At 41.6% G+C, this 15,020-nt stretch overlaps 1 protein-coding gene across 1 annotated transcript in view; it reads left to right on the forward strand.

Moving 5' to 3' along the window:
* Window positions 1-15,020, forward strand: part of LOC308302621 (transient receptor potential cation channel subfamily M member 4-like) — a gene marked incomplete at both ends in the record, with an annotated part of 110,370 nt that overhangs the window by 45,399 nt on the left and 49,951 nt on the right. The window contains 4 exons of the mRNA XM_080746877.1: window positions 2,350-2,452; window positions 3,136-3,221; window positions 12,913-13,170; window positions 14,460-14,558. Coding sequence (XP_080603003.1) covers window positions 2,350-2,452; window positions 3,136-3,221; window positions 12,913-13,170; window positions 14,460-14,558 — 546 coding nt within the window. The remainder of the gene's footprint in view (window positions 1-2,349; window positions 2,453-3,135; window positions 3,222-12,912; window positions 13,171-14,459; window positions 14,559-15,020) is intronic.

Below are 15,020 nucleotides of genomic sequence, written 5' to 3' on the forward strand. Positions count from 1 at the left end.
ACAGTTCCAAAGTGCTTTACAGACATACGGGAGCAAACATTAGTAAACTAAAACAAATCATAATAAAAAAAAAAAAAAAGAGAAATCAAAACAAACATTTAAAACATTTGAAACACCATACCCTTAGTGATAAAGAGGGCACTGACTCTGCCCTCTGCTAGCCTAAGATCCAAGGGCAGGTTGTTCCAGAGCAGAGGTGCCCGGTCCCCCCACGTGACACAGGAGGTGTTATCCAGGAGGGCCTTATCCAAGGATCTGAGGGTGCGTACAGGTTTATAGGGTTTCAGCAAGTCAGTAATGTAACTGGGGTGTGGTATGTTACCTGTAACACCAAGTCTTAGGGGATAAGTCGCTTTAGATTAAAAGCATCTGCTAAATACCTAAACTGTAGACGGTAAAATGATATACAGCTGCGTGTCGTCCGCATAACTTTGAAACTGAATACCATGGTTTCTAATTATGTTGCCAATAGGCAACATGTAAATACTTAACAGTAGGGAGCCTAAAATTTAGCCTTGCGGGACTCATTTAAAAGGAGTCTGTGAAGAGGAGGCCTCCCCAATTACCACGGAAAAAATTCTGTCAAACCACAAACTGCTCCCTCATTTAGGCCGTTTTTCAAGGGTTCAATTAAAATAAGGTGATCAACCATGTCAAATGCAGAGCTAAGATCTAAAACCACTGACTGCATTTAGTAAAAGATCATTTGTAACTTTTAAAAGTGCTTTTTCTGTGCTGTGCAAGGCCCTAAAACCGGATTGAAACTTTTCATAAAATCTGTTTGGACATTATTAAACATGATGTTTAAACATCATTAAACATTTTTAATAAGAACTGTAGTTTGGAGATGGGTCTAAAATTATTTAAAACTAGGGGATCCAGTGACACTTTTTTTAAAAGAGGTTTACTAATGCGTTTTTTTAATTTGAAGGACCTATGCTGGTGGACAGTTAACATTTAATAAGTGAAACAATGGCAGGGGCGACAGTCAGTATGTTCTCCTTCAGAAATGTGGTGGGAATGATATCAAGAGGGCAAGATGAGGATTTCATCAGTGTGACAGTTTCCAGGAGTGTTGCTGCTGTGATTAGACTGAAAGAGGTGAGTTGGGAGGATGGCACGGGACACACCTCAGGAACTGTTGGTTCAGTAGACAACTGCTGTCTGATTCCCTCTAGCTTGCCCATAAAATGCTGCAGGAACTCTACACACTTTTCTGGGGAAACTTCTAGGGACTGACTGGGTGGTGGGTTTATTACGGATTGCATAGCCTGAAACATTATCCTGGAGTTATGGGAGTGGGAGGCGATTAACTTAAAATATTTACAGTACTTCTGGCATTCTTGACAGCTGACTGGTAGTTGAGCATCAGGTCTCTGAGGTTGTTGTGCGAGGACAAGAGCTTATCTTTGTTCCATTTTATGGTTTCTGTCGCTAGTTTAAAGTCTCGTTTCAATCACCATGATATGCGTTTTGTGAAAATACGGTCCCATTTATTTTATAATTGATGTTAAAGCAGGGTATGCTGTAGGAGGGGCGTGGCTATCTTGTGACACTTCTGATTCAACACTTTTTCTTCGTCTGCTTTATTTTTGGCAAGCTCAAGACAATGTCCCAAGTATTCCTGCGAGTGCACGTGGCCGTTGGCAGCCAGTAGCATTCCCTGGGTACCATTAAAACAATGATGGTGGACACCCATCATTTTCGCTCTGATGGAAACCAATGGGTCACGTGACGGTTCCCACTGTCCATATTTTGTATGGTCTATGGTCAATATTCAGCAATGTGAAGGCATGGTTAAAGGCATGGTAAGGCTGGTATGGCATGGTAGTTTGTTTTGCAGAAAAATGTTTCACTCTTTGAACTACTTATCCAGAGTCAGACAAAGTTGTGGATGTATTTGTAGGCTATATTATATTTGTATGTCTCTGTTTGCTGTTTGAATGAGTGTTGAAAGCTTAGGTTAGCTAGTTTCTTAACTCCTGGATGTCTGAGATTAAGTTAGCAACTCCACTAAAACATATGTAAATACTTTATGTATACCTGACCATTTATCTGACAGTGGCAAGATAGCTTTAATAGTTTGAATCCAACATGTGTTGCATCATTGCATGTCAACTTGCTTCCACTTTGTAGTACCTAGGCTAACAGAGCTGAAAATGTATTATAGTTGTGTGTGTGTGTGTGTGTGTGTGTGTGTGTGTGTGTGTGTGTGTGTGTGTGTGTGTGTGTGTGTGTGTGTGTGTGTGTGTGTGTGTGTGTGTGTGTGTGCGCGCGCAATGATTCAACGTTCTGTTATGCAGAAATGAATAATTTGCTCATGCTGTGACCTTTGACCTTGACCCCCAGGTTCAGAGCATCATCAGCAACAGGAAGTTGATAACATTCTACCAGAAAGAGAAGGACGGACCAGAAGACTTTGATCATGACTGTATCAAAGCCCTGATGCCAGGTACAATATAGAACAATAATTAATATTATATTGGTGAGGTGAAAAGCACATTTAGCGCAGGTACAAACACTAAAATAGGGTCTTAGTTTTTGACATACCACTCCCTGGGGTAGGAAAACACACACACACACACACACACACACACACACACACACACACACACACACACACACACACACACACACACACACACACACACACACACAATTAATTATACCCCTGATAGTAAGAGTAGGAACAGTATTACGTGAATATTGCTCAGGAAATGTAACTTTGTTCTATTTCCGCATATAACAAGGCCTTATATAAAAGGCTGCTGATTTGCGATAGAAGCAAATATTGGCGTAACGTTGTTTTAGGGTGCAAGGAAACTACCTGTCTATGAAAGTATAATGTAAAAACAACCAGGTAGAAAATAAGAAGTGCAGTGGTGAGTCACTTCATGGATGAATTTCATTCTTTTGCAGTAAAAGTAAAACATCTGTCCATCCATTTCATGAAGAGGAACTGTCTGTGTGTGTGTGTGTGTGTGTGTGTGTGTGTGTGTGTGTGTGTGTGTGTGTGTGTGTGTGTGTGTGTGTGTGTGTGTGTGTGTGTGTGTGTGTGTGTGTGTGTGTGTGTTACAGCCAGTAAGCAGCGTACATCAGGTAATGCCTTCCCTTACGATGGGGAGCTGATTCTAGCAAAGAGATGGAACAGAGTGGACTTTTTCTTCAGGCAGCTCTCCAATGATTGCATCAGTGATGAAGACATCAACATCAACTGGAAGGTTAGAAACAACATCACAAAAATCACACATATAAATGTATTTGAATACTGCCACCTAGTGGTACAGACATATTCCTACTGTAGATTTGGAACTAGAAAGATGCAATTCTGGGAAATTGCAAGTGTGGTTGCCTTGAAAATGTATTCTGTCCCTTTTATTGTCCCTTTTATCCCAATATGGAGATCCCTGATGTCATCAATATTAAGCCCATATCTTGGAATGCCCATATATGGTCACCTCTATATTTGGGGAAATTTAAATGTTGGGGAGCACCCAACAGCCAGTTGCGAGTCAGGTACCAAGAGGCCTTGTGGCGGCCCTGAACAGTGCTCTAAATGCTCTGAATGAATGCACATTGCTCTAGATTCTAGAGCAATGTGCATTTGTTTTGAAATGTAATCCCCGGACTCCACCGGTTAGCTTTGCTAAGAAGTATTTTAATTCATGATATGAATATACAGTAGCCTATCGATGCTTGCTTGTAAGCCCCGCAGTTAACCATGTGGGCATTTTAATTATTTTTAAACAAACTTAAAGGGATATTCCACTTTCAACAGGGAGCACACACACATACACACCCATTGTAATACACCCATTGTAACTTCCAACTCCATTTTAACCATGATAGATTCATTAAAAACACCCATTATTTTTTCTGGTGACTCATACTACCCTCCTAATACGTGAGCAGGCCGATACTACCCTCCTAATACGTGAGCAGGCCGTGTTTTTTCGATAACTTTTTTCATTTATTTTTAATAATTATTTGGGAAAATGGAAAAAATGAAATACAAAAAGATAATTATTAAAAATAAATGAAAAAGTTATCGCATCACATTATTAGGAGGGTAGTATGAGTCACCAGAAAAAAATAATGGGTGTTTTTAATGAATCTATCATGGATAAAATGAAGTTACAATGGGTGTGTGTGGGGAGAGGCCCTGCATGGGCCTGGAGGGCCTGGTAACATTTACATCAAATATCTAAATATTCAATCAAGCTAATTAAAAACTGTTCAGGGTATTCATAAAAGCCTGATTAGATGATTAAATTACCAAAAGTTTTTTTGAAAGTGAAATATCCCTTTAAATTACAAATTTTTAGCACCCGAAAGCACACAAACCACTGGCGCCTAACGTTGTCACCACTAGGGAGAGCACACATTAGGGTGAAAAAAAAAAAGTTTTTTTTTCACAGGAAATTATTCATTTTTTAAAGTAAAAAAAAAAAAAAAACGGTTCATAACTGTTCTACATGGCAGCAGAACTGTTTAGGCTTAATATAATAGGGTTTATAAAGCATGATGTAGGGGAGCACACACTGGACACGGGCGGCTGCGCAGCGTCGCGTCGTAGTATCGACGAACGTGAAGGGCTGTGCGGTAACCTCAACTGGATGCGACGCGCTGCCACACAGCACATCCATTTCCTCCGGTGGGGAGAACCATGGGAGAACATGTTCACCGCACGGCAACGCTGGAAAAATAGAACAGCGGCGTATCGGCGAGGCGGCAGACCCGCGGCTGCATGCGTCTGACGGCGCCGGTGTGGGTTAGTTCATTGAACATAATGGGGCCGTATGTTTTGATGCGCCGCTTCCGTGCCGCCTCTGCGTCCGGTGTGTGTTCCCCTTTAGTCTTACCTTGGGAGAAAGTTCTTTCACAGTCACTCAGTGTTTTGTAGAGGAAAGCCAAAATTATCCTCTCCACAGCTTGATGCTCCTTTTAATTCAAGATGGATATTCCAACAGCCTCCAGTTCTTCACATCACTCACGACGTTAGCACATATTAAAAATACAATTTCGTTACTCACCCAAAAAAGAAAAGGGCGTTTTAGAGGTGTTGAAAGCCTACTTTCATTAGTGGGCACACTCTGAGCCCCCCATCTCATGTCTAAAATACACTTTTTAGACAGAAAAGAAAATATTTTACCGGCAAAATCTAGACCTGTTGAGGGCGGTGAAAATATTTTCTTTTCTAGCCATCAAGTGTGTTTTAGACGTGAGGTGGGGAGGTCGAGTGTTCCTACTAAGGAAAGCAGGCCTACAACATCTTAAAACTGCCTTTGTTTTGGTGAGAAGCGAAAGTGTATTTTTTATTAGTTCAGCCTGGGCAACCACAGTGCAAGGGCTCATCAGTGACATAGCGAACTAATAAAAAATACACTTTCGCTTCTCACCAAAACAATGTTACAGGACTAACGTTAGGAGTTCTCCTTAAAAACTCAAACACAGCCAGTATCTCGAGAACCGTTCGTCCCACCGGCTTCAGATTCGGCACGCGCGTTCCCCACCGCGGCGCGGAGTGCAGTGCCGGGCCTCGGCCCGATCCGACGCGCGGTTTCCCCGAACCGGCGCAAAACGTTCGGAATCTCCTTATGCGGAGCTGATTGTTGACATCAGGCTGTTCCGGAGGAAATCGGCGCAATCGCTGACTCATTGTGACATCACTTCATAAAAGGCTCTGACATCACGTATGCCACATGAGTCAATGGGCATAAATGGACACAAGCAAACAGATGGTCACAACGGGTCCTATGACAACCATATATGGGCATAAAATGGACGCAAATAGACAGATATCTCCATATATGGGCATATAATGCTCTGACATCACGTAGACCTCTATCTATAAATGCGACAAATCTCTGTCTGCGTGTGTGTCTGTATGTATTCCGCGTATCTCGAGAACTGTTCGTCCCACCGGCTTCAGATTCGGCACGCGCGTTCCCCACCGCAGCGCGGAGTGCAGTGCCGGGCCTCGACCCAAACCGGCGCAAAACGTTCGGAATCTCCTTATGCAGAGCTGATTGTTGACATCAGGCTGATCTGGAGGAAATCGGCACAATCGCTGACATCACTTCATAAAAGGCTCTGACATCACACCACATGAGTCAATAGGCATAAATGGACACAGGCAAACAGATAGTCAAAATTTATACATAGGGTTTGCATTAAAGGGGAACCGGCACTGTGTCTGCAACACAGTCAGAGGCACAGACAGATACAGAGATCTCCATAATGGGCATAAAGGGCCACAGACAAACAGATACAGAGATCTTCATATATGAGCATAACACTATGACAACAGGTATAATGGGGTTTGTATTAAAGGGGGAACCGGCACTGTGTCTGCAACACAGTCGGAGGCACAGACAGATACAGAGATCTCCATAATGGGCATAAAGGGACACAGACAAACAGATACAGAGATCTCCATATATGGGCATAAAATGGATGCAGACAGAGATACAGATATCTCCATATATGAGCATAAATGGACACAGGCAAACAGATGGTCAATACAGGCCCTACAGAGATCTCCATATATGGGCATAAAAAGGACGCAGACAGACAGATAACTCCATATAAGGGGCATAAATGGACACAGGCAAACAGATGGTCAAAACGGGTCCTCAGAGATCTCCATATATGGGCATAAAATGGACGTAGACAGACATATATCTCTATATATGGGCATAAATGGACACATGCAAACAGATGGTCAAAACGGAACCTATGACAACAGGTATAATGGGGTTTGCATTAAAGGGCGGGGCATTCATTCCCTATTTACATTGTTCCCGAGTTGGCCAGGTCGCCGACTAGATGCTCGGCCGCCCGAAGGAGAAAAAGCTAATGACTCCTTTTAGTATCTTATCCTTGTAGCATACAAAGCTACAGAGAACAGACTGTAATGACATAGCCTGTGCGTACCGTAAAGAAGACAGTATATGGGACCAGTTACTCATATATGGAGACCCCTGCATGATAGTCAACAATGTTATATCAAAACATGCCCATATATGAGCATTACCAAATATGGACAGGGATCTCCATATATGGGCATAATTACATACATACAAAAGCCAGGCAGGGCCTTGGCAAGTTAGGGCCTGGGTTTGATGCCTGGGGATCTCCATATATGGGCATAAGGGGGTAGGGGTACCCTAACAGGGCATCATCTGGGAATGCCCATACTGTATATCAGGGGTGGGCAACTTTGATGATGGAGAGGGCCACTATATTTCCAACTTCACTCCACATTGCATATCGCTACGTTCCACTTTGTCATTCTAGTATCTCATACAAAAGAAGCAAAAATAGCAGATCTACAAGCTCAAAATGCATCAGCTATTTTTGCTTCTTTTGAATTGGAATCCTGAATTCTTTTTTGTTATTTTTTAATTGGAATCCTGAAATTTTGATTTAATTTCAAACACTTCAAACACATTTAGTTATAAACTCATGTTAACTTTATGAACCTAAATACAAATACATTGGACATAAAAAAATACATTTTAATACTACTATACAGTCATTAAGCTACTAATATAGACTGAATTAAAGCAGGTCATGTTTGGAATTACAACAGCTGAAATCAATAATATATCATTATTCCGGTATTAACCAGCGGGCCGCATTAAGTGAAGGTGGGGGCCGCATGTGGCCCCCGGGCCGCTAGTTGCCCATGTATGCTGTATATGGACATTGTATTTATTTTATCCTTTATTAAAGACGGGGTGAAATCAAAAACATGTTTTTCACACTTTTAGAGCATATCTGTAGTGTTAATATGGCCATACCTAACACTAGATGCCAAAAAAATTGAAAATAAACCATTTTTGTGTATATTTATATCAAAGGTCCCTAAATAGGCCATTCTTAATTACTTCCTGTGAACAGAAATTCAAAAAGTGATGACATAGATAGAGTTTTTGAATATAAATGAACCTTTGATTACATTCACCTGTTTGTTTCCCATTGCTGGCTCCCATTACTCCCATTACTCAGATTTTAAATCCCATCGCCTGAAGGGCTGGTCCCCTCGGATAGGTTCAGAAACACACAGGCTTCCTTTTCAAACTGAAACTTCAAAATAAAATACCAAAAATAGTCATTTCATTGGGTCTTTAATATAATACAGTATATCCATATAGGCCTACTGTACATATATGGACTTAATATTAAGGTTTTCGGGGAATGTAGGGTATAAATCAGAGTAAAGCAGGGGGTGGGGGCTCAAACCTCGGTTCGAAGTGAAGTGGTGAATTTTCATTCTATGTGTTCTAGAGCTATGAAATCTGTGTTCTAGATCTAGACTTTCTATATGCTTCAGTTCTATGTTTTTATGAATCCTGAATGAATGAATGATTTTATCTGGAGGGCCAAATTGTCATGTGAAGCTTGACCAATCCTCAATCCTGGACACACGATACACACAAAGCCACATCTACTTCACCTCCATGGCCAAAAATCTGGTCAATAAACTGCCCGCTCCATCTGGGCTGTTTGGTGTTAGGCACATCCTGAAATTCTACAGGAACCTTGGGGTATGCAAAGACAACTTTAAACTTGCCACGGTGACAACTGATGAAGTGTTTAAAAAACTGCGCACCCTACCTCAATTCAAGGCCGCTGGCCATGACAAAATCGCCCCCAAATTCCTCATAGACTCAGCTGCCACCATTGCCCCAATCATTACCCACATTATTAATCTATCTATCAAGCAGGGTTATGTCCCCCAGGACTTCAAATTAGCTAAGGTAACCCCCCTGCACAAAAAAGGCAGTAAACTTGACCCTGGTAACTACAGGCCAACCTCAATCCTTAGTTCCATCTCTAAGGTAATGGAAAACATTGTCTATGAACAGGTGGCTAAATATCTTGAAGAGAATAAACTGATCTACGAGTTCCAGTCTGGCTTCTGAGAGTCCCATTCCACAGATACATGCCTCATCTATTTGAATGATTACATCAAACGTGAAATTCACGATGGCAAATATTGCGGCATGGTCATGCTGGACCTCCAGAAGGCATTTGACACCGTCGATCATTCTATTCTAATTGAAAAACTCAAAGCTATTGGTCTTGACAGCACAGCAGTGAGATGGATGCACTCTTACTTGGTGGGGAGGGAACAGATGGTGGAAGTCAACGGAACCCTGTCCCCCCCCCCCAGGACCACTGTTGTTCTTAATACGTAAACGACATGTCATCTGCTTGTGACTGCAATCTGTTTCTGTTCGCGGATGACTCTGCTCTCCTAGTCTCAGGCAGAGACATAGTGCAGGTTGAAAAGGCCCTTAACATGATCTGCACCTGGCTCAATGACAACAGACTCTCAATTCACCTAGGTAAAACTGAATGTATCCTCTTTGGATCTAGTCAGAAACTTAGCCTAGTTGAGAACTTCACAATTAAAGTAGGTGACACTGTGATTGAAAGAAAAAAACACATCTGCTACCTGGGTTGCATCCTGGAGGCTAACCTATCCAGTGAAAGAATTACTACCAAGGTAATCAAAAAAGTCAACCAACGAATTTGTTTCTTGCAAAGGGTTGCCCCGCTGATCAGTATTAAATCTCGAAAGACACTAGGAGGTGCGCTCTTATCGGGCCCCTCATTGATTACGGAGTCCTTGTCTGGTATCGCGACGCCCCAGCTGCCTTAAAGTTAAAGCTCCAAACAGCCCAGAACAAACTAATTAGGGTTGTGCATGGTCTTCCACCTCTGACCCACCTTACCGATCATCACCACGAAAGCGTGGGGTGGCTCAAAGTAGCTGACAGAGTACAGCATCTTGCAATGGGACTGGTGTACAAGATTCACTACACCTCCAAGATACCCATGTACCTGGCAAACTACTTCTTAAAGGTCAAGGATGTTCACGATCACAACACCAGAGGCAGCTCCACTAATCATCATCAACGTAGATTTAACACTAAACAAGGCGCTAACTCGTTCTCCTGCTATACCATCAACATGTGGAACGCCCTTCCACAAGCCTTAAAGGAGAGCAAATCCCTAGCCTCCTTCAAAATTGGTATGAAAAGTCACCTTCAGACAGCTGCTACCCGTGACTTGTAAATAGACTAAGCCCCCATGCCCCCCCCCCCTTTTTTTTTCTTTCTTTTCTGCCTTTGTATTTGATGTTATGCTTTTGAAACTGATATTATCCTAGATAAAGTATGTTCTATCCGTCTGTCTTTCAATGTTATATGAGGTACTTAACTGGTTGAGTGCCTATCCCGAACATGTTCGGCTTTATTTCAATCCAATACATATTTTTTTTAAGCTGAGCTGCTTGTAGAGCCGTGGGTGGTCCTGGCTTGTCCTACGCTAGCCAGCTAGCCATTTTACATGGTCCGATGATATATTCCATTAAAATGGTTTAAAATATATTTTTGAGCCCCCCAATGTTCACCGAATGTTCAGCGCCGCTTCCGGAACGTAGTCCAGTGTGCCTATCCCGAACATGTTCAGCGTTTTTTAATGAAATGAATAAAATGATCCGAGGCCTTCTGAAGCCTAGCCTAAATTTTCAATCCAGTGGCTGAGGCCCAGCCGCCCCCCAGCCGGCTGCTATTGAGTAACGTTGCCGCGAATCGCCGCCGAATCCAATGCAAACCCACATCTTTGAAGGGCCATATCTCTGGATTGTGTTTTAGGGAGGCGGCGCCGCCGCGGCGCGAGGTTTATTTACGGCGAAATCGCCAAAAAATGATCTTTAAAATGAGAAAAGGCTAATTACTATTCTGTAGCCATTATCATCCGGGACCTTTCCATGACGTGCACGAACGTGAGCACGCGCGTCACTGCAACGTGAGTCCCCGGATGCTAATGCAGTCGCCTATGGGAGAAAGTCTGGCATTCTATGGCGCCATCTAGGGGCTGGCACTGGAAGCGTTAAAGTGTGGTTCCTGTGGAAATAAGCCTCGGCTTTCTAGGATCTCCTTTTAGTTGACCTTGTACCAGTGATTTGTACTGTCATGAAACTGTACTTAAACTTATAAATAAATTCTTCAATCAATCAATCAATCAATCAAACTCCTTGGAAGCGACTTTCACCGCTTCAATAATATAATTATAATATATTATTTATTATAAAGACGCAAACATAATGTAAAAACTATGACACAGGGCAGGGCAGTTTTAGTGGGGACAAAACTCCTGCTAAACCCAACTGTTACAAAGACCCTCACTCACCTTCACGTCACGTGGCTAGTCGTTACGTAGCCATAGTTACACGTAGAAGGTTGAATCTCCATATATGGAGATAACCGACGCATCTCTCCATATATGGAGATAACCATCGAATCTCACTAAGTCTGACCTCACAAGCCCCATATTTGGACCCGGACAACCTATAACTCCATATATAGAGACATGGCTGCTGACATCAGTATGACATCACCCAGTACACAGACGGGCGCTATATAAAGGGTGATTATCGCTTCCAGAGGCAGATGCAAGCAGATCTCTAGGAAAGACCCCATCGCCTTCCGTACGAGTCGGGATGTCTGGCCTTACAACCCAGATATCTCTGCCTTATTCCTCGACTCAGACCTTATCATCACCTCCAACCATCTCAAGATACTCAGCTAGTTCTCCCAGCAAGACTTCGGGGCCTTCCATACGATTCAAGGCATCTCGGTTAAGTTCTTACCGGACACCACTGCGGCGGGTCCTAAACCCTAGAAACCAGTCCCTTTGGAGTAGCAATTTTACAACCTTGTCCCTCTTCAGGGTTCTGTATCTTCAGTCTTCACCCTGATGGCATGAGGTAGACGTAGAGATACAGATAATAAGTGTGTGATGGTCTTATTAAGCAATAATACATGAGAGGGTGTGGGATAACTGAATTATTTGCACAACAGTGATGCGGTCAGGAACGAGCCGTAGGCGAGTTCCGCCGAGCATCACAAACCCCAAGGTCCTGTACCATCATGAGACATGTTACTGTAAGTGATTAACCCCTCAGTTTATCTATAGGACTTCAGAGGGAGGGATCCAAAAAGCAAGTGCAAAACAACATTAGATGTTTTAATGTTCACACATTGCAACAATGAGAGGCCCATTTTGATAAACCGGGGTAGATCATTATGTTATCTATTCTGATTAATCTAAACGGGCTCCCTCATTCATACAATAGCATCACATAACACTAGCCTTACCCAGCTGCCTGGAACAAGTGAGGTTCTTTACAAAAACATAACAAATCCCTAGTTTTAGCAAATGTATAGGGGCCAAATGCTTGCAAGAAGTATAATGAATCATTTATTATTAAAAGATAGATAATAAATAATATATCTAAAATAAATAAGTCAGCACCCAATTTCATATAAAGTATTGTGAGATATTCTTTTTTTCTTTTAACATTTTCAAGAAATGTGTATGTCATTGTGGCATAAACAAGAAGTTGAAGGGTCGTTGGTTCAAATCATGCATACTTTGCATTATTTCATAACATTTTTCTTATTTTGGAAACAATTAAATTGCCAATTTCAAACTGCAAAATATACATAAGCTACACAATATTGTGTGTTATAGTTATAACTATTCTATGCATTTTAGGAGCTCTTTTTTGGGACTTTTTTGGGACGTGCGGTGGGGGCCCTTTGCATTTTGGTGCCCAGGGGCCCATTTCTTCATAATCCGCCTATGCCCCTACTGGAAATGTAGGTGCCCGTGACCCAGATCTAGCCTATATATATATATATATATATATATATATATATATATATATATGGGCAATTGGAAATATAGGTCAGATTGGTGGTTCTGGACAACCGCCTCCTATCCCACCAACGCGACACTGTCTCATTGTAGTCTACACATAATTTTTACTTTTTTCTTTACATTTTAAAAACAGATAACCTCTCCCTGTTTTACCTCCAATGTGTCCAACAGGATGAAGCTCTGAAGGACTACATGACGTTCGCACTGACCAATGACAAGACACCATACACAGTATGTCTGTTCATTGAGAAGAAGTTCAACTTCGAGGAACACCTGACTTATGGCCTCCTGGAGAAATTCTACAGCACAGTGAATGAAGACACACTGCTCTACAAGCTGCTACTGGAGCAACTGAAGGAGAGACTGGGAACCTCATGGGAACCTGATCCCTCTGACCGTTACCCTCTGAAAGAGATCAGCCTGTTGGAGGTGAGTTTTATTGTAATACAACGCTAAGGTGTAATTCATTGGTGAATAATTAATTTCTAATTCTGTTGAACAAATAATATAGTGTAGCCCAGGGCAGGAATTTCACGGCAGCCACGACGGCCATGGTTTTTCCTCTGCGTGATTTTCCAGTCATTAGGGTGACAGCAGTGCCTGGTTGGTTGAGCTGCTCACATGACCAGTGGTGGATTCGATTTCAAGCCTCGTATGAGTCGTCAGTCCTGTGAAACAGTGTTATACACAAAAGCATCACCGGGCAAAACAGGAGTTAAATCTAACGCAACCTATTGAATAAATCCAGATGCGCGAACGAATGCCTCTAAATGGAGCTCTGCTGAGCTCAGGGCAACAACAACCCAAACGCAACTGTAAGGGAACCAAACCTATTCTTTCCCCAAGAGGCTAAGCTGTCAGAAAGTACATTATTCCAAGTATTCAAAGTTGAGAATGAGAAAGGATCACTCCGCGAACGGGAGGGCGGAGCTTGTGTGCGTGTGCATCCACATGGCCAGTGGTAGAAAAAGTACTCAAATGTTTAACTTGAGTAAAAGTATCAATACTTCAATGCAGAAATACGTTCCAAATAACAGTCCTCAAATGTAAAATGTACTTGAGTAAAAGTACAAAAGTATTTATAGCAAAATGTTTGAAAATAGCAAATCTACAAGCTCACAACGTGTCACTATACGATGCATTTTGAGCTTGTAGATCTGCTATTTTTTCAAACAGCCTAAATAGGGCTAAAATGGTTCATGTATGTTTTATAATATTGTAATTTATATCTGCAAAGTAACTGGTAACTAAATTTCAAATAATTGTAGTGGAGTAAAAGTACAATATTTGGATCTGAGATGTAGTGGAGTAATATTCGAAATTGGAAATACAAGTAAAGTACAAATATCTAAAAATTAAGATATACAATTAAGTACAGTACTTAATGTCCTTAGTTACTTTACACCATTACACATGGCAAATATGAATTAAACAGCTTCTTGATATTTAGTATTATTTTTATGAAAAATCGACTTCAAATCATTGTTTTAATTGATGCCCTAGCACTTGGCCTTTGTGCCCTCAAAAAATTGACAACATTAAAGGCCAAGTGGCCTTAACCCTAAAATGATGAAATTCCAGGCCTGGTGTAGCCTATTGCTAAGAAAGAAAGAAAGAAAGACAGACAGACAGACAGACAGACAGACAGACAGAGGAATTGTGTCCTCTGTGACAGGATTGTCTTATTTCCTCTTTCTGCCTCTTCTCTGTCTCTCCAGGTGTCAGGTGTCTTGAAGAAGTTCATGGGTGAAGAGAAGCCATTCTACTTCACTGCTCTGGGTCTAGAAGACTTCACCTCTGGCAAGAAGGCTCTGGAGGTATTCTTCTGAACATATAATACTGTTATGTTGTTTCATTGTCTGGAGGTATTCTTCTGAACATATAATACTGTTATGTTGTTTCATTCTCTGGAGGTATTCTACTGAACATATAATACTGTTATGTTGTTTCATTCACTCTTTAAACATGAACCCTAGTGTCCCTGTTCGGGGGTTGAACACTCTGTGAAAATAGCAGATCTACAAGCTCTCAACATGCAGTGTTGTGGCGTGTTGTGATCTGGTAGATTTGCTATTTTCGGTGAAAATATCTAGTGTAGTAGAGGTAAATAATTAAGGGCCTAGTAATGAGGTGTTTAAAGGGTTAATAGCAGTTTAATAGTAGCCACCCTCTACTATGCTGTAATTCATAATGGTCTGTTTGTTTTATCAAATTGAATAACTGCCTCAGTTATGGAGGCCTGATCAGTAATATAAATGTAAACAAATAGCCCTGGAGAA

The sequence above is a fragment of the Nannobrachium achirus genome (genome assembly GCF_963921795.1).
Source record: "Nannobrachium achirus genome assembly, chromosome: 18".
Lineage (NCBI taxonomy): Eukaryota > Metazoa > Chordata > Actinopteri > Myctophiformes > Myctophidae > Nannobrachium > Nannobrachium achirus.